Source organism: Macaca thibetana, chromosome 16 (assembly GCF_024542745.1).
Source record: "Macaca thibetana thibetana isolate TM-01 chromosome 16, ASM2454274v1, whole genome shotgun sequence".
NCBI classification, from domain to species: domain Eukaryota; kingdom Metazoa; phylum Chordata; class Mammalia; order Primates; family Cercopithecidae; genus Macaca; species Macaca thibetana.
The window spans coordinates 49,901,778-49,925,059 of record NC_065593.1 but is presented as its reverse complement, the minus strand read 5'-3'; the positions used below and the strand labels follow the sequence as shown (position 1 = coordinate 49,925,059).

At 52.2% G+C, this 23,282-nt stretch overlaps 1 protein-coding gene across 1 annotated transcript; it reads right to left on the bottom strand.

Annotated features, from left to right (window-relative positions):
* Positions 1-239: 239 nt before the first annotated feature.
* IGFBP4 (insulin like growth factor binding protein 4) lies at positions 240-15,133 on the bottom strand. The gene is made up of 4 exons (XM_050762875.1): positions 14,765-15,133; positions 6,002-6,159; positions 5,039-5,173; positions 240-1,512 (listed from the first exon to the last, which is right to left on the bottom strand). The coding sequence occupies exons 1-4, from the start codon at positions 15,111-15,113 to the stop codon at positions 1,378-1,380; spliced, it is 777 nt and encodes a 258-aa protein (XP_050618832.1). The 5' UTR covers positions 15,114-15,133; the 3' UTR covers positions 240-1,377.
* Positions 15,134-23,282: the final 8,149 nt, after the last annotated feature.

Genomic DNA, 23,282 nt, shown 5'->3' with positions numbered 1-23,282 from the left:
AGGAGCCATTGTTTGCCCGGAGTCTAAGTACAGACAGCACAGACTTTGAAGCCAAGGAGTTCCCTAGGAAACTTCCCTTGCAGGGAAAAGGAAGGTGGATTGGCCATCCTTCTGCAGTCCCTTACCATTCAGGCAGGTCTAGGAACCACCCAATGCTCACCTCCCAAAATCTGTCCCCCTCTCTCCACCCCTGGTGCATCCCTGTGTCTAACTGAGAATAAATCAACCAAACACAATCCTCTGGACACTTTTTGGTTTTGTTCTGTTTTGTTAAAAAAAGAAAAAGAAAAAGAAGACAAGACATCATGGCCAACTGGTAAGTTCCTAAGTCTCCTTCTGTCCAGTCAAGCCGGAAGATGCCCAGGGCAGTAGGGAGGTGTGGGGAGGGAGGTGTAGGGGAAGGGGATATGGAGAGGGAGGCAGAGCCACAGGGAGTGAGCCACTGGAAGGACAGGGTCATCCTGGTGACTTCATGGCTGTGACCACAAATGGGGTAGGGAACAGGACCCAGGAAGCCCCTCATCCCCTAGCACGTGGGTCTTCTCCATTAGGCACATTCAGTCCACTCTTGCATTCTTTCTTCCCACCCTGACTGCTCAAAGAAATGCACCCCACCTCCCTAGCCCTCTGTGCTTCAAGTTTGACCCCTTCCCTCCCCCACAGCAGGGCTCTCAGCTGCCAGCCAACCAAGCAGATGGTGCAACAACCAGACCTAAAGGAAGGACCTGGGGAAGAAGAGAAAGGGAGCCTGGCAAGTCCGAGCTTTGGGAGTGGGTCTAGACCTCGTGACCATTACACCATCTGCTACCCCATGCTTCCTTAGGCTCCCACCCTCTGACTAGCTTGAGAGGAGGGACGATGGTCAAGGTACATGTGTCTTCTCCTCTGACCCTGGGAATGAGATTTTTCTTCTCCCACAGGCTTGAGCTCTCCTTATAGGAGTGTCTCCACATGCCAAAATCAGAGGAAGTCAGAATAAAACCTCCCAAGGCTGAAAACTGGAGCTGGCATGTAGTATGTGGTCAGTAAATGGTTTTAGGTGGCTGGATGAATGAAGGAATGAGTGAGTGAATCCAGGATCGATCTGGAAACACACCAGGGCTCAGACCTCTTGGGCAAAGTGCCACTCTCAGTCCTCTTGGGCTGTGTAATACCAAAGAGAACACCCCAGGCTCTGGCTTACCCCAAGGGCACACCCATGCTCACAAACACACACACACGCACACACACGCACACATGCACACGTGCACTTGAGGGAAACTTCTGGGCTGCAGGCAGAGACAGGACTCAGACTCAGACTCCACTCTGGGTCAGCTCTGCAGCCTCCAGAGCACGGGAGTAGCAGGGGACGCTGAGCCCCTGGCCTGCTGGCAGGCCTCACTCTCGAAAGCTGTCAGCCAGCTGGTGGCAGTCCAGCTCCCCCTTCGGCTCCAGGCCCCCCGGAAGCTTCACCCCCGTCTTCCGGTCCACACACCAGCACTTGCCACGCTGCCCATCCAGAGCTGGGTGACACTGCCAAGAGAAGGGCATGAGGAGTCAGTTCCAAGGCAGGAAAAGAGACCCCAAGTGGCCCACCCCAATCCCAGTCCAGCCCCCAAGTCAGACGGTTGCTGCTTCAAGATGGCCTCTGAGGGCGGTGACTCTCTTTTGAGCATGGGTCTTCTGAGCTCACTGAAGCAGGGAGAACACGGTCAAGAAGGAAAGGTCCAGAGAGTTCTAGAAGGCAGGACTTTAAGAAGGCCCTCAGGTTTAAAGGCACAGCTGGATTTGAAAGGCTGGGTTCAGGTCAGAGATGTTTTGGGTACATATTCTGATTGGGTTGGGATGTTAAGAAAGGGATTATAGTTATGAGTAGGATTCAAGATGGGATTAAGGTAGGACCAGGAGAAGAGTTGCAGTTGAATTAGGAAATATGACTAAAATTTGAGTTGGATGAGTTGGGTGAGGGTTAAAGCCCAGGTTAGAAACACAATTGGGATAAAGACAGAGGTCAAGATCAGAATAATTAAAGTTAAGCAAAAGTTTGGGTCAAAACTAGACAGTAGGGGGTTCAGGGAACGCAAATGTATATTTCAGTGTGAGAATTAAACTTGGAGTAAAGGATGGCTTAAGGATCAGAATTGGTCTGGGGATAAAGTTCAAGTGTCAGAACTTTCAATGGGATAAAAATCAGGCCGGGCGCGGTGGCTCAAGCCTGTAATCCCAGCACTTTGGGAGGCCGAGACGGGCGGATCACGAGGTCAGGAGATCGAGACCATCCTGGCTAACACGGTGAAACCCCGTCTCTACTAAAAAATACAAAAAAAATTAGCCGGGCGAGGTGGCGGGCGCCTGTACTCCCAGCTACTCGGGAGGCTGAGGCAGGAGAATGGCGTGAACCCGGGAGGCAGGGCTTGCAGTGAGCTGAGATCCGGCCACTGCACTCCAGCCTGGGCAACAGAGCCAGACTCCGTCTCAAAAAAAAAAAAAAAAAAAAAAAAAAAAAATCAGAGGAAGAGGCCAGGCCTAGTGGCTCAAGCCTGTAATCCCAGCACTTTGGGAGTCAGAGGCAGTGGATCGCTTGAGCTCTGGAGTTTGAGACCAGCCTGAGCAACAAAGAGAGACCCCTCCATCTCTATGCAAATTTTTTTTAAAAAAATTACCCTGGCATAGGCTGGGCGCGGTGGCTCACGCCTGTAGTCCCAGCACTTTGGGAGGCCGAGGCTGGCGGATCACGAAGTCAGGAGATCGAGACCATCCTGGCTAACACGGTGAAACCCTGTCTCTACTAAAAATACAAAAAATTAGCCAGGCAGTGTGGCACGCCTGTAGTCCCAGCTACTCAGGAGGCTGAGGCAGGAGAATGGAGTGAACCCGGGAGGCAGAGGTTGCAGTGAGACAAGATCATGCCACTGCATTCCAGCCTAGAGGACAGAGCATGAGACTCCATCTACAAAAAAAAAAAAAAAAAAAAAAAAAAAAAAAAAAAAAAATTAGCCTGGCATGCAGGCATGGTGGCTCACGCCTGTAATCCCAGCACTTTGGAAGGCCAAGGTGGGTGGATCACTTTAGGTCCGGAGTTCAAGACTAGCCTGGCCAACATGGCAAAACCCCATCTCTCCTAAAAATACAAAAAATTAGCCAGGCGTGGTGGCGTGCACCTGTAATCCCAGCTACTCAGGAGCTGAGGCAGGAGAATCGCTTGAACCCGGGAGGTGGAGGTTGCAGTGAGCAGAGATTCCGCCATTGCACTCCAGCCTCGGCAACAAGAGCCAAATTCTGTCTCAAAACAAAACAAAAAAAAATTAGCCTGACATAGTTGTGTGCCTGTGGTCCCAGCTACTCAGGAGGCTGAGGTAGGAGGATCACGAGAGCCCAGGATGTGGAGGTTGCAGTGAGCTGTGATGGTACCACTGCACTCCAGCCTGGGAGACTGAGTGAGACCCTGTCTCTAAAAAAAAAAAATGGGAGAAGAAAATGCATAGAATTATACAACACAAAAAGTGAACCCTAATATAAACCACTAATTAATAATAATATACCAATATTGGTTCATCAATTGCAACAAATATAATGTAAGATGTTAATAATGAGGAAACTGAGGTAGAGGACAGTACATGGAAACTGTACTCTTGCTTGTTTTCTATAAACCTAAAACTACTCTAAAAAATAAAGCTATTAATTGTTTCTTTAAAATTAAGAGAAAAAGGTGTTTTTGTTTTTTTGTTTTTGTTTTTGTTTTTTTGAGACAGAGTCTCGCTCTGCCACCCAGCTTGGAGTGCAGTGGTGTGATCTCGGCTCACTGCAAGCTCCGCCTCCCAGGTTCACATCATTCTCCTGCCTCAGCCTCCCGAGTAGCTGGGACTACAGGCACCCGCCACCATGCCCGGCTAATTTTTTGTATTTTCAGTAGAGACGGGGTTTCACCGTGTTAGCCAGGATGGTCTCTATCTCCTGACCTCCTGATCCGCCCTCCTCGGCCTCCCAAAGTGCTGGGATTACAAGCGTGAGCTACCACACTCGGCCAAGAAAAAGTTTTTTAAATTGGGATGAAGATAAAATCCGTGTTAGGATAAAGGTTAGAAATAGGCTAGGCATTGGTTTTGGGGTGCCCTCTCTGGCCCTTCACTCATACCCTTTTCATGCCATCCTGGGATGCACAGACCCAGGGCAGCCTTTGTCCTTATATCTAGGCCTCCACTGGCCGAGTGGCAGCTCAAATTGTGGATTTATCTATAGCTCATGGAGCAGGGCAATGGGTCTGTCTACACCCACAAAGAGCTCCAGGCTAGGGTTCCCCAGGCCACACCCAGCAGGAGGCACACCAGGCCCTGCCCAGACGGGCCACCCATTCTGACGGCCAGAGATGGGCTGAAAGAGGCCAACCCTGCTGACCATCCCAGCCTCCTGGAGGCTTGTCAGAGGACCCCAGCTTCCAAGGGCAAGAAGGAATAGGGAAGTTGCTGCCTTTGTGTCTTCTCTCCTGCCCACTCCTTCCTCTGCTTCTACCCAAAGTGCCTGTCTCCAACCATCCAGTCTGGCTTGACCTCCACCCTTGCTGTACTCCAGGTGGTTTTGCTGCTCGCCCTGCAGGGAGGGGGAGGCTGAGTTTCCTCCCTGACTCCTCATGACTTTGGCCCTCCATTCCCAGATGAAACCTCACTCAGTGGCAGGAGGAATGACTCATAGGAATAGAGTAGAGTGAATGAGAGAGTGTTGGGAGCCAGAGGTTGTCAGGGTTGCTAGGTCTGTACCAGAGATGGTGAAATCCAGGGCTGAGGGAAAGTGCCCTGGATAGGGAGGCAAGATCTGCTGTTAACTTGCTCTATGACTCTGGACTAGCCCGGGCGCTTTTACTCCTCTCTGGATCACCGTTTCCTCATCTCCAAAATGAGTGACGTTTTGACGCTGATGTAGGGTTTAGGGAGGCTCCAACGGGTTGGGTTGGGGTTGAGGAGTTCCCCCTTCCTGAGATCTCCATCCTGGACCATCCTGCGGAGAGGCTGGGAATGCCCCAGAGCTGAGGCCAGGGGCAAGCCGGCGGGAGACAGAGACCCACCTGCTTGGGGTGGAAGTTGCCGTTGCGGTCGCAGTTGGGGATGGGAATGATGTAGAGGTCCTCGTGGGTGCGGCTCTGTGAAGCGGCCAGCCGCTCCAGGGCCCGGTGCAGCTCGCTCTGGCAGGAGCCCTGGGGCTGGAGGAGGGGAGAACAAAATTGCTCAGCAGAAGGAAGAGAGGCAGGAGGCCCAGGCCTGGGGTCAGAGCTAAGTGGGAACTAAAGGCCCCAAAAGGAGGCCCGAGCCCCGGGGGCTGGGCAGGACCCAGTGAGGTGAAGAGAGGGGCCTGGGTCCAGAGGACACAGTGGGGAGGGCAGACACATGAAGGAAAGGGTCTCGAGCCAAAGAGCTTCTTCAAAGGAGGGGTAGGAAGTGAGGGGACACTGTGGGGAAAGGGGCTGTGGGAACCTATGCAGAAAGCCAGGGAGGGGGTGATTTCTATGCAGAAGGGACAGATAAAACTTACAACTGACAACTTGTAAGACCTTCAGAAGGGACATTAGCCAGACCCTGAAGCAGGGTCCTCAGGCCCCCTGCTATGGCCAGCATTTATCCTTTGGTTACTGAGAAGGTCTGGGGTGGGGAATCCAAAAAAGGTCAAGAAACCCCAGGGCACTTTGGGCAACTGCTTTTTACCAACCGGTATAAAAGTTTTTCAGTATTTAATAATACTGAATAATATTTTCAGTATTTTTCAGTATTTAATAATCACTTAAGCTGTCCCGATGGATATAACTGATGGGCAGGAAAGGAATCCCAAGGAAGGGAATGAGTGCTTTCTCTGGGTCCTGATGACTCACACTAGTTGTACCTTGCACACGGTAGTCACCCTAGAATGTGTGCTGAATGAACACACCACAGATCTGGTGATGATGGTGTATGTGTGTGTGCCTGCTTGGGGGCGAGGGGCGTGTGTGTGTGTGTGTGTCTATGCACATGCACATTTGTGCATCAGAGGTCCTTACCACAGGCCGGGCATCCTCCCGGGGTGCCCCATTGACCTTCATCTTGCCCCCACTGGTGCTCCGGTCTCGAATTTTGGCGAAGTGTTTCTGCAGGCACCTGCGGTCATGGGCACTGCAGGGGCTGAAGCTGTTGTTGGGGTGGTCGCCCTCATCCTTGTCTGCATTCAGGTCACGATAAGGAGAGGTCAGCACCAGAAGAGGTCAGAGCATCACACCAACCCAGCCTCCCACCCACGTTCTCCTTCCTGGGGATTCTCCGGCTTGGAGCTGGAGAAGAGCAGGGGACCTGGGGAGCAGGAAGAAACAAAAGCAGCCCCCTACCTCCTCCCCTCTCCCCTGGATCTCTCAGAATATTCCTCTTGAAGTCCTTGACTTGTCCCTCACCCCACCCAGGCCAGTGCTCAGATGAGTCACCAGCTGCAGCTGCCCAGATGGCAGGAGGGTCCCCTGGGCCCTGCAGGGAGGTCTGAGGCAGGCAGGGGGGCCCCCTGCTGGATCCTGTCCCCTTTCCATTCAGCTCCTCCCGCCATCCCCCTCTCCATCTGATCGTTCTCCTTGTCGCCTTTCCTGATTTTTTCAGTGGCTGGCTGAGCCAGCCAGGGGATCCCCAGGGCTGTGGGCTCTGCTCACCCTCTTCCAAATGACCAGAATCAGAGTTTCCATGAGCAATGAGAACTCTAGCCCAAAAGGCTTTCCCCATTGGCTGGGTGGGAGAGAGTGGGAGTTAGTGTATCCGCCTGCATGAGGAAGAGTGAGTGTGTGTGTGTTTGTGTGTATGTGTGTGTGTGTAATACAACCTGTGTGGTCCCAGGACCACAAGAACAGCCTCACACATTCCTTCAGTCCCCCACCTGGAAGTTTCCCTTCTTAGACTTCAGACTCCATCCAAAGTCCATAGGGGTTGCCCAGAACCAGGGCACCTGGGATCTGGAGACAGGAGTGATGAGGCTGGACCTTCAACCCCTCTGTGGGATCTCCTGAAGGCTCTATCTGAGCTCAAGAAAAACTTCATCTAAACAGGGCATTGTGGCTCATGCCTGTAATCCCAACACTTTGGGAGGCTGAGAAGGGAAGATTACTTAAGGCCAGGAGTTTGCGACCAGCCTAGGCAACATGGCAAGGCCCCATCTTTACAAAAAATTTTTTAATTAACTGGGTATGGTGGCATGTGCCTGTAGTCCTAGCTACTCAGGAGGCTGAGGCGGGAGCATCACTTGAACCCAGGAATTCCAGGTTAACAGTGAGCTATGATCACACCACTGCACTCCAGCCTGGGTGACAGAGCAAGACCCCGTCTCTTTAAAAATAAAACAAAATACATTTTTTAAAAAAAGAAAAACCCCATGCTCGAGTCCCAGAACTGTAACCACTGCTCCTCCCTCCAGGCAGTCAAAACCAGATTACAGGGCGAGCTGGAGAAAGAGGCTGAAAGACCTCTCTACAGATCAGAGCCACCTCTGAAATGCTCAGGCTTGGCAGCTCTCTGCCGGCCTGAGTGCAAAGCCCCTGCCAGCATTCCAGATGTTGGCAGCCGGACAGGAGGTTACATCTGGTTTGCGTCAGGATTTTTTTTTCCTGAGGAGTTAGCAGGTTCCTCCATGCGTGGCAGCGATCCCAGAGCTGCCTCTGGGTCAAATGGTATTTTTCTGCCTAGCCAAAGTTTGGGGGTTGGTTCTCTTTTCATTCTCCTAGTTTGGGGGGTGTAGGGAGAAATATGTGGATAAAAGCAAACAAGGCAAGGAGGAATCTAACCAGAAAGTCTTTGTCAATAACCTTCCACACCAAAGGTTATTAATAAAATTCACTAAGGATGGAAGAAGATTTTTGTCACGGTGGAGGGCTGGCTTAGAAAGAGGAATAAAAGGAAAGAAATAAACAGAGGAGACAGATATAATCCATCCTTTTGCACATTTAAAATCCCAAGGACAGTCCAGAGGGGACTCCAGTCCTACATCAAGTTCCTAAGAGTCAACCAAAGAGAAGACACTATAGCAAGACCCCCCGGCCAAGGTAGGCAGCAAAAGAAGAAGCATAAACTTCAGAAGATGAGGATTGTGCCAAGGAGCCCATAAGAAGATGGATCCTGAGCCCTCGGTTAGGAACCAGAGAAAGATCTGGGATCTAGGCCATTCCTTGGAGACCCTCCCAAGGAATTCCTCCAGCCAAAGAAACCTAAGCTGGCCCAGTGATCACCTCCCTCCATGCCTCCACCTTGCACAAAGCCATAAGGCTTGAGGATGGAGTCACAGTGTTTCAGGGGTGTAAGCTGGAGCTGGGGAGTGGAGAGAAAGAGGAAATGGAAGACCTCAAAGAATTAGAACCAGGCTGGGTGCTCACACCTGTAATCCCAGTGCTTTGAGAGGCCAAGGTGGGAGGATCACTTGAGGCCAGGAGTTCAAGACTAACGTGGGCAACATAGCAAGACCCTGTCTCTACCAAAAAAAAAAAAAAAAAAAAAATAGCCAGACGTGGTAGCACATGCCTGTGGTCCTAACTACTTAGAAGACTGAAGTGGGAGGATTGCTTGACCCCAGTACATCAAGGCTACAGTGAGCTATGATTGCGCCACTGCACTCCAGCCTGGGTAACACAGCGAGACCCTGTCTCTTAAAACAAAAACAAACAAACAAACAAAAAATTCGAGAACTAAAGAATCAGAACCAAATGTCAGAAGGACAGAGGCTGAGCTGAGATATGAACAAAGGCCCCACCATGTTACTTAGGTACGACTGGAGGAGATCACGTAGACTTGTTTGCCACAGCCCAGGACACTAACACCAGGGGGCACCCTTCCAACCTGGAAAGCCTTTGTTTTTCCTGAGTTTGCTTTCTTGTAATGACCATAAAAGAAAGTACTAGGGGCCAGCCGGGGTGGCTCATGCCTGTAATCCCAACACTTTGGAAGGCCGAGATAGGTGGATCGCTGAGCCCAGGAGTTCAAGACCAGCCTAGGAAACATAATGAAACCCTATCTCCACAAAAAATTAGCCTGGTGTGGTGATACACACGTGTAATCCCACCTACCTGGGAGGCTGAGGTGGGAGGATCACCTGAGCCCAGGAGGTCGAGGCTGCAGTGAGCAGTGATCAAGCCACTGCACTTCAGCCTGTGCAACAAGTGAGACCCTGTCTCAATTTTTTAAAAAAGCAAGCACTATTTTGTACAGTGATTCATTCCTCTCAGTAAATGGGCAGAATATTCTTTGGTTCAAGGAGTAAGGAAGGGTTTTCAGGAGTTCAAGGAGCGGGGAAGAGTTTTCAGGAGCGAGCTCCCATCCTGGAGGTGTGGAGCATTAGGGTAGCAGCAGCCTCAAAAATCTCAAGAGATATGGAATAGAAGCATGACCACAACTATGCTTTCCATGTTGAGTTTCTTCTTCTCGCTCTCTTTTTTTAAGAGACAGGGTCTCACTATGTTGCCCCAGGCTGGTCTCAAACTCCTGGCCTCAAGTGATCCTCCTACCTAGACTTCCCAAAGTGCTAGGATTACAGGTGTGAGCCACAATGCTGAGTTTGTATGAGTCAAAGTTCACAAACAACTAACCCTCAGAGGATTGTTAATGGATATTTGGGATGTTTACCATCAAGGAGGATTAGGTATGCTCATTGAAGCCTAGGGCTGCATGGAGCACAGGGTGAGCCCAGAGGCATGGCTCATGCTCTTGGGTTAGTGTGGCCCCATGTCACATCAGGGGTTACCTGGGAAAAGCTGAGCCAGCAGCCTGCCTGGCTTCTCCCTTGTTAGAGTCCCCATTAGCCATCCTACTTATCCCCAGTTCTTATCTACACAGAGTAGAACCCACCAGATAGGGAGAGTAGCTCCCTCCCTAGTCTCATGGGGACACAGGGTAAATCTGTATTTGCCTACTCACACACAGACAGGCTGGGGCTCAAGAATCGCAAATGTATACAAACAATCACGTGTCCAGACACATACTCATCCACATGTGCCTTACCCACATGCACTTGGGCACTCTGACCCTGCCCTGGTCAGAGACACAGAGCCAGGGCAGGGCATGCTGACTTCAACAGCTTCTCTGCACCGTGGTTTGTTGACTTTCCATGTAATCTGTAACTTTTCCTTGCCCAACCCTGCTTAACTGGCAGACTGAAGAGCCACCCCAGGATCCACCCCTAAGCACTAGGTTTTTGTGGGGGTAAGGGTTACAGCATTGAGTCTCTTGATTGCTGAGTTAACCTTCTCATCTCCAAAACTGGCTAAATACTTGCTATTTTCCAGCCACCTGGTGCCACTCATCCTGGTAGTGCCCTCTGGAGAAATTTCAGTGCCTGTGGGTTCCCCTCTGAGCAGGAGTGGAGTCAGACCTATTCCCCTGAAAAGTCTGACCTCCAAAAAGCTTATTTGGGAGATGGGACTTCCAAGCAGGCTTGGTCCTCCTATAGCCCCCAGCTTGGAGCTAAGCCAGCTGACATCTGGCTATAGGGGAAACCTCGGTCTTTGCTCCAGCAGCAGAGGAAGGGAAGGTGTCAGAGAGGAAGGGAGGTGTCAGAGGGAAGAGGCCACACAGCTGTGGCACCACCAGCTGCAAAGTTTGTGGCAAAAGTCAGAGGATTTCCTCTTTCCTGTTGCCTGATTTTACCCTCACGATTTCTCCCCAACACCACCCCCGGCCCCTGAGAGACACCTAGGCTATGTACTGAGTGGGCCCATCCATCCCGACCAGAAATTTCAGCTGCGATCCAGAGGGTCACCCACCTGTCCTGCTAGAAAGGTCTTTTCCCTCTTCCCCTAGACTCTGGCTGGAGAAGCCAAGACCACTGGTGCTGGGTACCAGGCCCTTTCTCTGAGGTCTGGCTCAAGGGGTATCCCCCCAACAGCTGTGTCATGCTGCCAGCCTCAGAATAAAAAGTCAGATAAAACAACTTGGCCTGTTCTTCCCATGGTGACAGCAGCAAAATGCACCAAAGTCCACCCCACCGCTCTCAACGCCTCTGAATGTTGCCCCAAATTTGCTCCCTTGTCCTACTGTTTCCCTAAGTCCTAGCATCGGCTTCTTCTTCATCACCATCTTCATCGTCACTTCAATTCTTGAGCTCTTACCCCATGCCAGACACCCCAACGCTGTGAGGCAGGTCCTGTTGCCCTCCCCACTTTGCAAATTAGGAAACTGAAGTAGACTTGGTGGAAGGGGAGGAGGAGAGACTTAGCTCTGCAGCACTCTGTCTTTAAGTGGAAAGACTCCTGGTACCCGAGGCACCAATACTGCTGGCTTTGCCAGCACTAAATTAAAAACGGGAAGCGGCCATGCTCCTCCCTCCCCCTCCCCAAAAGGCACAGAATTTCTGGGAATGACCTTGTTCCCATGACATAACTGGATTCCCAGTACTGAAGTAGGGGGGCAGTCAGTATTTGCTGCATTGACTAAAAATTAACCCAGCCTGCCTGTTCCCTAACCCTGTCCCAAAGGGACTGAGAGTCCAGCTTAGGAACTCCCCGTCCAAACGCTGATCTTTCCGCTGTCCACTCCCCCAGATTCCATGAGTCGAGGATCAGTACCAAGATGGAGAGTTGTGGACTTTTGATGCACATACCCCGCCTCATCTCTGATGGCCTCAGTGGTGTTAAGCCACAACCTGGCCAGCTCATGGAAAGCTGAGACAGGGGGGCGGGTGGGGGTGGCTGGAGATGGAAAGGGGAGATCTGCGCCTGGGGCAAACAAGAGGCAGCTGGACCATAGCAGCCAAAGAAGGAGGCATGCCAAGTGGCCACCCTCCCCCAGCCACCTGCTGACACTCAGCCTCAAAAAGAAAAGGCAGAAAGAATAGACGGGTAGCCTCGATCAAGCTATTCGCAGGCCAGTGGGCCCAATCCTTGGGACCTAAAGCAGACAGTGGCCTACTGACTGTGTAAGGCTAAAAAGATGGGTGGGTAGGGGCTTGGTCAGCTTATCTCACCCACAGACCCTGCAGGGCTGCAGCAGAACTCTAGAGAGTGCCATTTACATGGTGCCATGTAGCCCAGGTCACAGCAAGGAATTACTTCTATGATGACTAGGAGGTGTGGGAGGGCACGGGCATAGCTTGTTCAGTAGGTACCTCCAGGCTTTCCCTGTCTCTCCAGATACCTGCATCCATTGCATGGCTGGAAGACAAGGCAAGGAGGAAAGGAGGAGGGGCATTACAGACCTTGGCTGTGTCATCCAAAGGGGACTTAAAGCCGCCCCATTCCAAGACACTGTTTGTTTGTTTGTTTGTTTGTTTGTTTGTTTTTTAGACGGAGTCTCGCTCTGTCACCCAGGTGAAAGCACAGTGGCGCAATCTTGGTTCATTGCAACTTCCACCTCCCAGGTTCAAGTGATTCTCCTGCCTCAGCCTCCCGAGTAGCTGGGACCACAGGCGGGCACCACCATGCCCAGCAAATTTTTGTATTTTTAGTTGAGACAGGGTTTTACCATGTTGACCAGGCCTCAAATTCCTGACCTCAGGTGATTCACCCTCCTCAGCCTCCCAAAGTACTGAGATTACAGGCGTGAGCCACTGCGCCCAGTCTACCCCTTTTTTTTTTTTTTTTTTAACGAAATAGAGAAATAGAGTCGCCCAGGCTGGAATGCAATCATGTGATCATAGCTCATTGTAACCTTGAGCTTCCCATCTCAGACTCCCAAGTAGCTGGGACTACAGGCATGAGCCACTGCAGTTGGCAATTTTTTTTTTTTTTTTTTTTTTTTTTGTAGAGATGGGGGTCTGGCTATATTGCTCAGGATGGTCTCGAACTCCTGGCCTCAAGTAATTTTCCCAAAGTACTGGGATTACAAGCATGAACCTCCACACTCAGACCCTAGACACTCCTGGAGACTCCTGGAGGCCAGTTTGCATTACATCCAGAGGACAACCAAGGACTTTTCATGCCATGCCCTCCCCAAACCCCTAGAGGATCTTATTTTCCTCCACTACAGGATGGAGTATTCCAACCCAACCAGAGGATGAGGTATTCCTATGCAGCCCTTTGAGGGCTCTTCTGTCTTGCATTCAAAGTGCTGAGAGAGGAGGAGGCTAGCAGCCATCCTTATCTGGTGTCAGATACCCTCTGGCTGGTGGAGGATGGAGATTCAAAGGGAACGTGACCCTGTTGTACCCTGAGAACCCAAGGGCTCAGCCTTGCTCCCAGTCTCAGTACCCCTCCTCTACCACTGCCTCCGGCATCTCTGCCCCAAGATTAGCGACTTTCTCCCCCAGGACCCCCCTTCTCAGATATGCCGGGTGCCAGGCTGGCATTTCTCCGAGAATGTTTTCTGCTGACCCATCTCTCCCTACCCAAGGGCAGGAAGGGCAGAGAGGCCCGAGGCCCAGACCCCTGGAGTCCACCTCCTTCCTGTTTTCCCTGCATCCTGCTCTCCTCGGCCGACAAGCTGCAGAGGATTGAGGAAGTAGAGGGTTTGGGACCCAGGACAGGAAGCTTGGGGCTGGAGTCCCAGTATCCGGACTGCAACAATGGAAGCTTCAAGCACCAGGAAAAGAGACAGAGACAGACAGAGGCACAGGAGAGCAAAACAGAGCCAGAGATGGAATGAGAAACAGAGGCCTAGATACAGAAAGGCAGACAGAGAGATTCCCAAAGTAACGGAGAAAGACAGAAACAGTGACAGAGACACAGAGAAACAGCAACAGAAAGAGAGGAAGAGAAGCAAAGCAACTGAAACAGAAACACGGAATAAAGTGGAGAAAGAAAGGCATGATGAGCAGAAGACACTGAGGAAAACAGAACTGGAGAGCATGACTAGTGAAACTAGAGGCTGAGAGACAAATCAGGAAGAACAAAAGAGCAAGAGAAAGAAGGAAAAGACACTGAGAGTCTAAGAAGAAACTGAGAAAGGTTCACTGAGAAACAAAAAAAGAAAGTGTAACAATGAGGTTAGGGCAAGGGCCTTCTCAGAGTCTCTCTCTCTCTCTCTCTCTCTCTCTCTCTCTCTCTCTCTCTCTCTCTCTCTCTCTGTCTCTCTCTCTCTCTCTCTCTCTGTCTCTCTCTGTTTTTCTCCCCTGGCCCCCCATCCACTTCTCTATTCCCTAACCCACACACATGAGGTTTCAGCAGCTCTGGGCTGGGAGCCAAGACTTTTCTGCCACCTCAAATCATACCTGCCTGGAGAGAAGAACAGGGGGCCTGTATACCAGGGCAGGCAGAGGTGCCCAGGACTGGCAGAGGGACCCCTGTCTTCCCACTGCCTCTCAAACAACAAGGTGACCTGGTTCCGGGCTTTGGGGAAGGGCAAGTCTAATGCTCCTCACCGCCAAAGTCCCTCTAATTTGTATGTCCCACTCCACCACTGGACCATGTAAAAAAAAAAAAGTTCAGGCTCTAGCTCCCCAGACCACTGGGATTTCACCCTCGGCCTGGATCAGGAACAGAAAGCTTTCCCCCCTCCCCCATCCTCCCCAACACACACCCCACCACCATCCTCCAGTTCTCTGGCCCTGGACAGCTGACTTAACTGGACCTTAATCTGCCACTCTTGCACCAGCAGCCAGGCCTCCCACTGGGACCCCCTTATCAAATAGACAGCCCTTGGAGGTTTCAGATGGAGCGATGGGACAGTCTCCCTTGGTGATGGCAACAGGCTGCTAGGGACTCGGTAGCAGTTTCCTTGGTGAGCCTGTCCCATGCCAGTCGGGCCCTGCCACGTACCTGCCTTCTCTTCAACTCACGGGGGATTTTTAAGGGCCTTCCAGGGTGGCTGGAATGGGGAAGAAGCCGCTGGGAAGGGAGTGCACTCAGGAGGGAACTGGGAGGCCAGGGGTACCTTACCAGAGGGCTGCAGGCTTTCCTGGATGGCCTCGATCTCCGCCAGCTCCATGCACACGCCTTGCCCGTGCATCAGTGTGTGCAGGGGCTTCTCCACCCCCCGGGGCGGGTAGCAGCGCAGGCCCGAGCCGCAGCGGGGGGTGTACACCCCGCAGGGCATCCCCAAGCCCAGGGCACAAGTGGCGCAACAGCCGCAGCCGGGCTCTCGCACCAGCTCCTCGCAGCCCACGGGGGGGCGGCAGCGCGCCAGCTTCTCCTCGGAGCAGGGCGGGCAGTGGATGGCTTCGTCGCCCAGGCTCGGCCCGGGCCCGGCGGCCAGCAGCAGGGCGGCCACGAGGCAGAGGGGCAGCATGACCGCGCGAGGACTGGGCGCTGGCGCAGGGCGCGGGGCGCAGGCGGGGAGCGCGGGCGCGCGGGCGGGCGGCGGAGGGCACACGGCGGCAGCGCCCGGCGCGCCTGGAGGACCCGACCTGGAGGGCGCGGGGAGACGGGGCGGCCCGGCAGGCGAACGCGGACGGAGCGGGGGAAGTTAGCAGGCGGACCAGAGGGGAGCAAGCCTGGCCGCCGAGGCGCTGCGCCGCATCCTCGGCCCGGCCCAGGCAGGCGGCGGGCGGCGAGGGGGCAGAGGGCTGAGCGGCTGCCCGGGACCGGCTCCCCCGGACTTTATACCGGTCCCTGGCCACACCCCCAGCGCCTTCCCAGAGGTGGGGGAGCCGGGGCGGGCGAGGGGGAGAGGGAGAGGCGGCCGTTAGGGGGAGGGGGCGCTGTCCTGAGTCGCCGCCGCCGCTGCCGCCGCTACATCTGAAAGTCCTTTTCTGCCGAAGAAGGAAGCGGCGCAGTTTGGAAGCCGTGGCAGGCGCCCAGAGCGCCTCTGAACCGGAGCCCCGGAGGGGAGGCAAGGGAGAAGGGAAGCCAAGGGGCTGCTGCGGGGTCCCCTCTCCCGACCTCGGAGGAGTCTTGTCCCGCCCCGCCAAGGCGGCCTCAGTCTCCCACCGAGAAAGGGACCTCCTAGCCCGAACTCGGCTCTGCGGATCTGGTCTCCCTGGACAGAACCCTTTCCACCCCACCCCGGTGCTTTCAGCCTCAACCGCTGGAGACCAAGCCTTGTGAGGTGCGGTAAAGCGTACAGGCACTTAGCTTGGGGCACAGAAAGGCTTGGTGGCCCTAAAACGTTAACAGGCTTCTTCCCACTTGCCCCTTGCAACCTCTCCCACCCCCGCAATCTCCCCAGGGCTCATCTGGGCCCTGGTCCACTCTGCTTCCCCAGGATGGAATCAGCGGAACTCCTGGGGAGGGAGGTGCCACCGAGCCTCTTCCTCCTTCCTGAATGTTCGCCTCTCAGGCCCACTCAGACCCACTCGTGGAGGGAGGCAGGCCTGGGAGATTGCCATTTGCAGTGTGCAAGTTTTGCGTTGAACAACTCCAGTGGGGCCCCATTCCTTGTAGTCATTATGTATTTGTAGAGCTGTTGTGATTATTTCCCAGATGGCAGTGAAGGATTTTTGAGGGGCCTGCAGCAGTGGCTCACACCTGTAATCCCTGCATTTTGGAGGCTGAGGCTGGAGGATCACTTGAGCCCAGGAGTTCAAGACCAGTCTGGGCAATGTAGTGAGACCTTGTCTCTATAAAAAAAATTGTAAAATTAGCCGGGTGTGGTGGCGTTCGCCTGTGGTCCCTGGTACTCGGGAGCCTGAGGCAGGAGAATCACTTGAGCCGAGGAGTTGGAGGCTGCAGTGAGCTAGAATTATGCCACTGCACACCAGCCTAGGTGAAAGAAGGAAACTCTGTCAAGAAAGAAAGAAAGGGAGGGAGGGAGGGAGGGAGGGAGGGAAGGAAGGAAGGAAGGAAGGTAAAAGAAGGTCGGGCGTGGTGGCTCATGCCTATAATCCTAGCCCTTTGGGAAGCCAAGGTGGGCAGATCATCTGAGGTCAGGAGTTCGAGACCAGTCTGGCCAACATGGTGAAACCTCATCTCTACTAAAAATACAAAAATTAGCTAGGCATGCTGGCGCATGCCTGTAATCCCAGCTACTTGGGAGACTGAGGCAGGAGAATCGCTTGAACCCCAGGAGGAGGAGGTTATAGTGAGCTGAGATCGCACCACTGCACTCCAGGCCAGGTGACAGAGCAAGACTCTGTCTCAAAAAAAAAAAAAAAAAGAATTTTAAGGAAGGGATGCTTTTTTAATTCACCCAGTGTTGCTACTTGGGCTAGTGTTGGGCCTGGCTTGACCCTCTGTGAAGTCCTATTGATGCCCCTATTCCCCCAACCTTGCCCAATCCTGCCCAAATTGAGAAGAGCCCTGCAGTAGCATTTGGAGCAAAGATCCATCTCCTAGGTTCCCTTTCAGGACCCCCCTAATTCCCACCCATCCTCCCCTACAAAGGTTTCTGCTGTACTGGAGCTGGTTTCAGGATAAGGGTACCTGTCCAGGAATAATCAGTAACCCACCGTGGTTGGTTGGTTTGTTTTTGTCTTGGCCTGGAAAGCTGCAGGTCAACCAAGCTGAAATGCAGTTCAGAGACCCCCTTCCTGCTTCCCCAGGACAGGAGTCTTTCAGCCTTATGGGGGTTGGGCTATCTCCTACTTCCTGCAAGTGCAGACTGAGAGATGATTGCAGGGAGATTGGGACTGGCAGCCGGACCTGCAGGACAGACCAAAAAGTTGCAAACTGACGGCACCTACTGGCAACCATCAAGACTGCAGAAGGGCTGGAAAGTGATGGGGCCAAGATTCTGGGGTTCTCTCCATTCCATCTCAGAGATGAAGTGGGGACCCTTTTGCCCCATATGCCTTGGAGAAGGGCAAACAGAACCAGCTTCCTCAAGTTCCTGGGGAAGCCCAGCCTGTGCCTGATTCAGAAAACTGCCCCCAGGCCAGGCACGGTGGCTCACGCTTGTAATTCTAGCACTTTGGGAGGCCAAGGCAGGCGCATCACGAGGTAAGGAGATCAAGACCATCGTAGCTAACATGGTGAAACCTCATCTCTACTAAAGACACAAAAAATTAGCCGGGCGTGGTGGCACGCGCCTGTAGTCCCAGCTACTGGGGAGGCTGAGGCACGAGAATCGCTTGAACCTGGAAGGCGGAAGTTGCAGTGAGCTGAGATTGCGCCACTGCACTCCAGCCTGGTCGACAGAGCAAGACTCCATTTCAAAAAAGAAAAAAAAAGAAAGAAAGAAAAGAGAAAAGAAGAAAAGGAAAGAAAACTGCCCCCACCCCATCATCACTGGACCCTGTTCTACCACCAACTTGTGTGAAGTTGGAGTTTGACTCATCTTAGCTGTAACATGGAGGCAGAGCATCTCCACCCATCCTACCTCATGAAGCTCTTGTGAGAATAAAATGGAATGGAAAAGAATAGTTCTGCTCCCAATGCCAGACATGTCCCCTGGTCAGCAAACCCAAGAGGAGAAAAGGTGCCGGGACATAGAGGCAGGAGTGCAGGAGAGGCTGGACAATGTCATGCAGCATGCCTGGGATGAAGCGTGAGTGCAGGTAAGTGTGGGAATCTGGAAAGGCTGCCAGACAAGACATTCCCACACCTCAACCCCAGCCCCTCAGTCCATCCTCTGGTGTCCCTCTACCCCTCATCATTGGGTTAATTCCAAGGAGGCAGGAAGATGCACAGGAAGAGGCCTTCCAAGCACCTCCCACCATTCATGCAACACACATTTACTGAATACCTAATATGCACAGGCTTTATGCTACATACCAGGGAGGCAGAGATGACCAAGATCACCCCCTGTCCTCAAGGAGCTCACTGCCTAATGAGGGAAGATAGTATGTAAATAAAATAAATCTGAGAAGTGTGCAGGTGCCCTGGGAGATGTTCATATGGGGCACAATGGGGATCCAGAGCCACAGGTGGTCAGTTCTACATTCAGGGCATACAGGCTGAAAGCCTTCATTAGAGATGATCCTTTTTCACAAGATGGCACTGAAGGCGAAGAAAGAAGCTCCTGCCCCTTCTAAAGCCGAACTCAAGAAGGTAGTGTTGAAAGGTGTCCACAGCCACACAAAAAAAAGATCCGCAGGTCACCCACCTTGCAGTGGCCCAAGACACTGCAACTCCAGAGGCAGCCCAAATATCCTCGGAAGACTCCCCCAGGAGAAACAAGCTTGACTACTATGCCATCACCAAGTTTCTGCTGACCGCTGAGTCCACCATGAAGATAGAAGACAACCACACACTTGTGTTCATTGTGGATGTTAAAACCAACAAGCAGCAGATCAAACAGGCTATGAAGAAGCTCTATGACACTGATGTGGCCCAGGTCAACACCCTGATTCAGCCTGATGGAGAGAAGGCATATGTTGGACTGGCTCCTGATTACGATGCTTTGGATGTTGCCAACAAAATTGGGATCATCTAAACTGAATCCAGCTGGCTAATTCTAAATATATGTGTATCTTTTTACCATAAAAAAATTAAAAGAGAAAGATGATCCTTGAGCCAATGGCCCTCCGTGCTACAAGAATCAGCACAGTGCGAGCGTCAGGATGACCTGGATTCTGACCCCAGCTGTGCTCACTAGGCTCACTGGGCTCACTAGGAAACCTAAAACAAGTTGCTTTAGCTCTCTGAGCTTTAGGCCTTATCTGGAAAATGGGACTTTGCAGCAAGAAAGAGAGAGAGAGACCTATCCAAAGTGCCTGGCACGTAGTAAGCACCAAGTGTTTGCTCCCTCCTACCCCTCTTCTGCTGGGAACTGTAACTTCTCCACATGGCTGAGAGTCCCTGGTGGCAAGACCTGTGTCTCCCCCACTGAACTAGAGGCTCTCGGAAGACTGGATTTAGTGTCCGCCTTCAGCCTGCAAGTGTGGTGTCTGGGAGAGGCTATATAAAGAGCATGGGGCCAGGCACGGTGGCTCACATCTGTAATCGCAGCACTTCGGGAGGCCAAGGCAGGTGGATCGCTTGAGCACAGGAGTTCAAGACCAGCCTGGGCAACATGGCAAAACATTGTCTCTGCAAAACAAATACAAAATCTAGTCAGGCGTGGTGGCATGCACCTATGGTCCTAGCTACTCGGGAGGCTGAGGTAGCAGAATCAGTTGAGCCCAGGAAGTCAAGGTTGCAGTGAGCCAAGATAGCTTACTGCACTCCAGCCTAGGCAACAGAGTGAAACCCTGTCTCAAAAAAAAAAAAAAAAATTAGCCGGGCGCGGTGGCTTACGCCTGTAATCCCAGCACTTTGGGAGGCCGAGGCGGGCGGATCACAAGGTCAGGAGATTGAGACCACGGTGAAACCCCGTCTCTACTAAAAATACAGAAAATTAGCCGGGCGCGGTTGTGGGCGCCTGTAGTCCCAGCTACTCGGGAGGCTGAGGCAGGAGAATGGCGTGAACCCGGGAGGTGGAGCTTGCAGTGAGCCGAGATCGCGCCACTGCACTCCAGCCCGGGCGACAGAGCGAGACTCCGTCTCAAAAAAAAAAAAATTAGCCAGCTGTGGTAGCATGTGCCTATAGTCCTAGCTATTCAGGAGGCTGATGAAGCAGGAGGATCCCTTGAGCCCAAGGGTTCAAGGCTGCAGTGAACTATGAGTGCCGCTGCATCCCAGCCTGGAGAACAGAAAGAGACCTGGTCTCTTAAAAATAAAATATAAAATTGTTTCTAAAAAGAGCAGCCGGGCGCAGTGGCTCACGCCTGTAATCCCAGCACTTTGGGAGCTCTGACTAGGACCCTCTCCAAGGCAGAAATCTGGCCCTCCTTCCCTGACATCTTTCTCAGCCCAGGGCTCTACCAGAAAATGAAACCTCCTCTCCCACAGCATCATTGTCTGCCCCTGCCTCCTGGGTACCCTAAGGACTGGGAAGACACTCCTCCTGATGAATGGATGAAGAAAATGACTACTCCCTTCCAGCCTCCTCTACCTCCCACCCTAGCCAGCTTGTTACTTAGAAGGTCTCACTGGCTTCCTTGTTTGTACAATTTCCAACCTCTGCAGCGTTCAGGCTGGGCGTCTTAGAGAATAGATAGGAAGAGGCCGGGTGAGGTGGCTCACGCCTGTAATCCCAGCACTTTGGGAGGCCAAGGCGGGCGAATCATTTGAGGTTAGGGGTTCGAGACCAGCCTGGCCAATATGGTGAAATCCCATCTCTACTAAAAATACAAAAATTAGTCAAGCATGGTGGCAGGTGCCTATAATCTCAGCTACTCAGGAGGCTGAGGCACGAAAATTGCTTGAACCTGAGCAGCAGAGGTTGCAGTGAGCAGAGAGAGCACCACTGCACTGCAGCCTGGGCAACAGAGCAAGACTCCGTCTCAAAAAAAAAAAAAAAAAAAAGAGAGACAGAATAGATAGGAAAAAAGCAAGCTCAGTTCTCGGGGGAAAGACACAGTTCTGCCCTGAGGGAACCCCTGAGTTAATGGGCTTGCCCTAGGGATCATCTTGTCTGATTGAGTAGGCAAACCTTATGTAATAATGAAAGTTAGGCCAGGCGCGGTGGCTCATGCCTGTAATCCCCGCACTTTAGGAGGCCCAGGCAAGTGGATCACTTGAGGTCAGGAGATCGAGACCATCCTGGCTAACACGGTGAAACCCCATCTCTACTAAAAATACAAAAAATTAGCCGGGCATGGTGGCAGACGCCTGTAATCCCAGCTTCTCAAGAGGCTGAGACAGGACAGTAGAATGGCGTGAACCTGGAGGCAGAGTGGCCGAATGCAGTGGCTCACGCCTGTAATCCCAGCACTTTGGGAGGCCGAGGAAGGTGGATCACGAGGTCAGGAGATCAAGACCATCCTGGCTAACAGGGTGAAACCCCGTCTCTACTAAAAATACAAGAAATTAGCCGGGCATGGTGGTGGGCACCTGTAATCCCAGCTACTCGGGAGGCCGAGGCAGGAGAATGGCATGAACCCAGCCAGGAGGCAGAGCTTGCAGGGAGCCAAGATCGCACTCCAGCCTGGGTGATAGAGTGAGACTCCGTCTCAAAAAAAAAAAAAATTGACGTGTAAGATCACAATTCCTGATCTACTGGATGTTCTACTGTACACACTGCTTCCTCAAAGCCAAGAGAATTAATCCTTAATGGTATATATTATATATATGTTATATATATCATATATCATATATCAATCATATATAATATCAGATATATATATCATATATTTTATATATATGAGTTTATTAAGGAATATTAAACTCACATGATCACAAGGTCCCACAATAGTCCATCTGCAAGCTGAGGAGAAAGGAAGTCAGTTCGAGTCCCAAAGCTGAAGAACTTGGAGTCCGATGTTTGAGGGCAGGAAGCATCCAGCATGGGAGAAAGATGTAGGCTGGGAGGCTAAGCCAGTCTAGTATTTTCACATTCTTCTGCCTGCTTTTATCCTAGCCGCACTGGCAGTTGATTAGATTGTGTCCACCCAGATTAAGGGTGGGTCTGCCTTTCCCAGCCCACTGACTCAAATGTTAATCTCCTTTGGCAACACTCTCACGGACATACCCAGGATCAATACTTTGCATCTTTCAATCCAATCAAGTTGACACTCAGTACTAACCATCACAAGGAGGTAAAAGAGAAAGAGGAAAGGGCAGCCATGAAGAAAGGGACACAGGCCTCTTCTGTTCTCTCAGGGAGACCCGCCTGAGCATAGATCACCTTTTCAGATGGACTAGAGGCTCCAGGAGGCCCCTGCAAGCCTCTCCCACTATGCAAGCCTTGCTCTCTCTTCTACCCTATATTTGGAAGGAGGGTAGAATACTGGATAAGATGAGCTCTCCAGCCCCTGGAGAACCCCCCAGGGGGAGATCCTAGGGGAGTGAGGTACAGGCTCAGTGAGCCAATAGGCATTACTGAGCATCTATTAAGCTTCAGTTTCTGACCACACAGGGTTGTGTAGGACACAGTGTCAACCAAGTAGGCAGCATTTGTTGTAGGAAAACATGTAGGGAAGGATGGGGGATGGGGTGCTAAAGAAAGAGAAGGAAGGCCGGGCGCGGTGGCTCAAGCCTGTAATCCCAGCACTTTGGGAGGCCGAGACGGGCGGATCACGAGGTCAGGAGATCGAGACCATCCTGGCTGACACAGTGAAACCCCGTCTCTACTAAAAAATACAAAAAAAAAAAACTAGCCAGGCGAGGTGGCGGGCGCCTGTAGTCCCAGCTACTCGGGAGGCTGAGGCAGGAGAATGGCGTGAACCCGGGAGGCGGAGCTTGCAGTGAGCCAAGATCACGCCACTGCACTCCAGCCTGGGCGGCAGAGCGAGACTCTGTCTCAAAAAAAAAAAAAAAAAAAAAAAAAAAGAAGGAAGGAAGAGACTGAAGAAACAAAGGGAAGGGGAAGAAAGAAAGACGCAGTTGTTAAATCTTTTTTTTTTTTTTTTTTTTTTTTTTTGAGACGGAGTTTCACTCTGTCGCCCAGGCTGGAGTGCAGTGGTGGCATGAACTGCAACCTCTGCTCCCAAGTTCAAGCTATTCTCATGTCTCAGCCTCCCAAATAGCTGCGACTACAGGCATGTGCCACCATGCCCAGCTAATTTTTTGTATTTTTAGTAGAGATGGGGTTTTACCA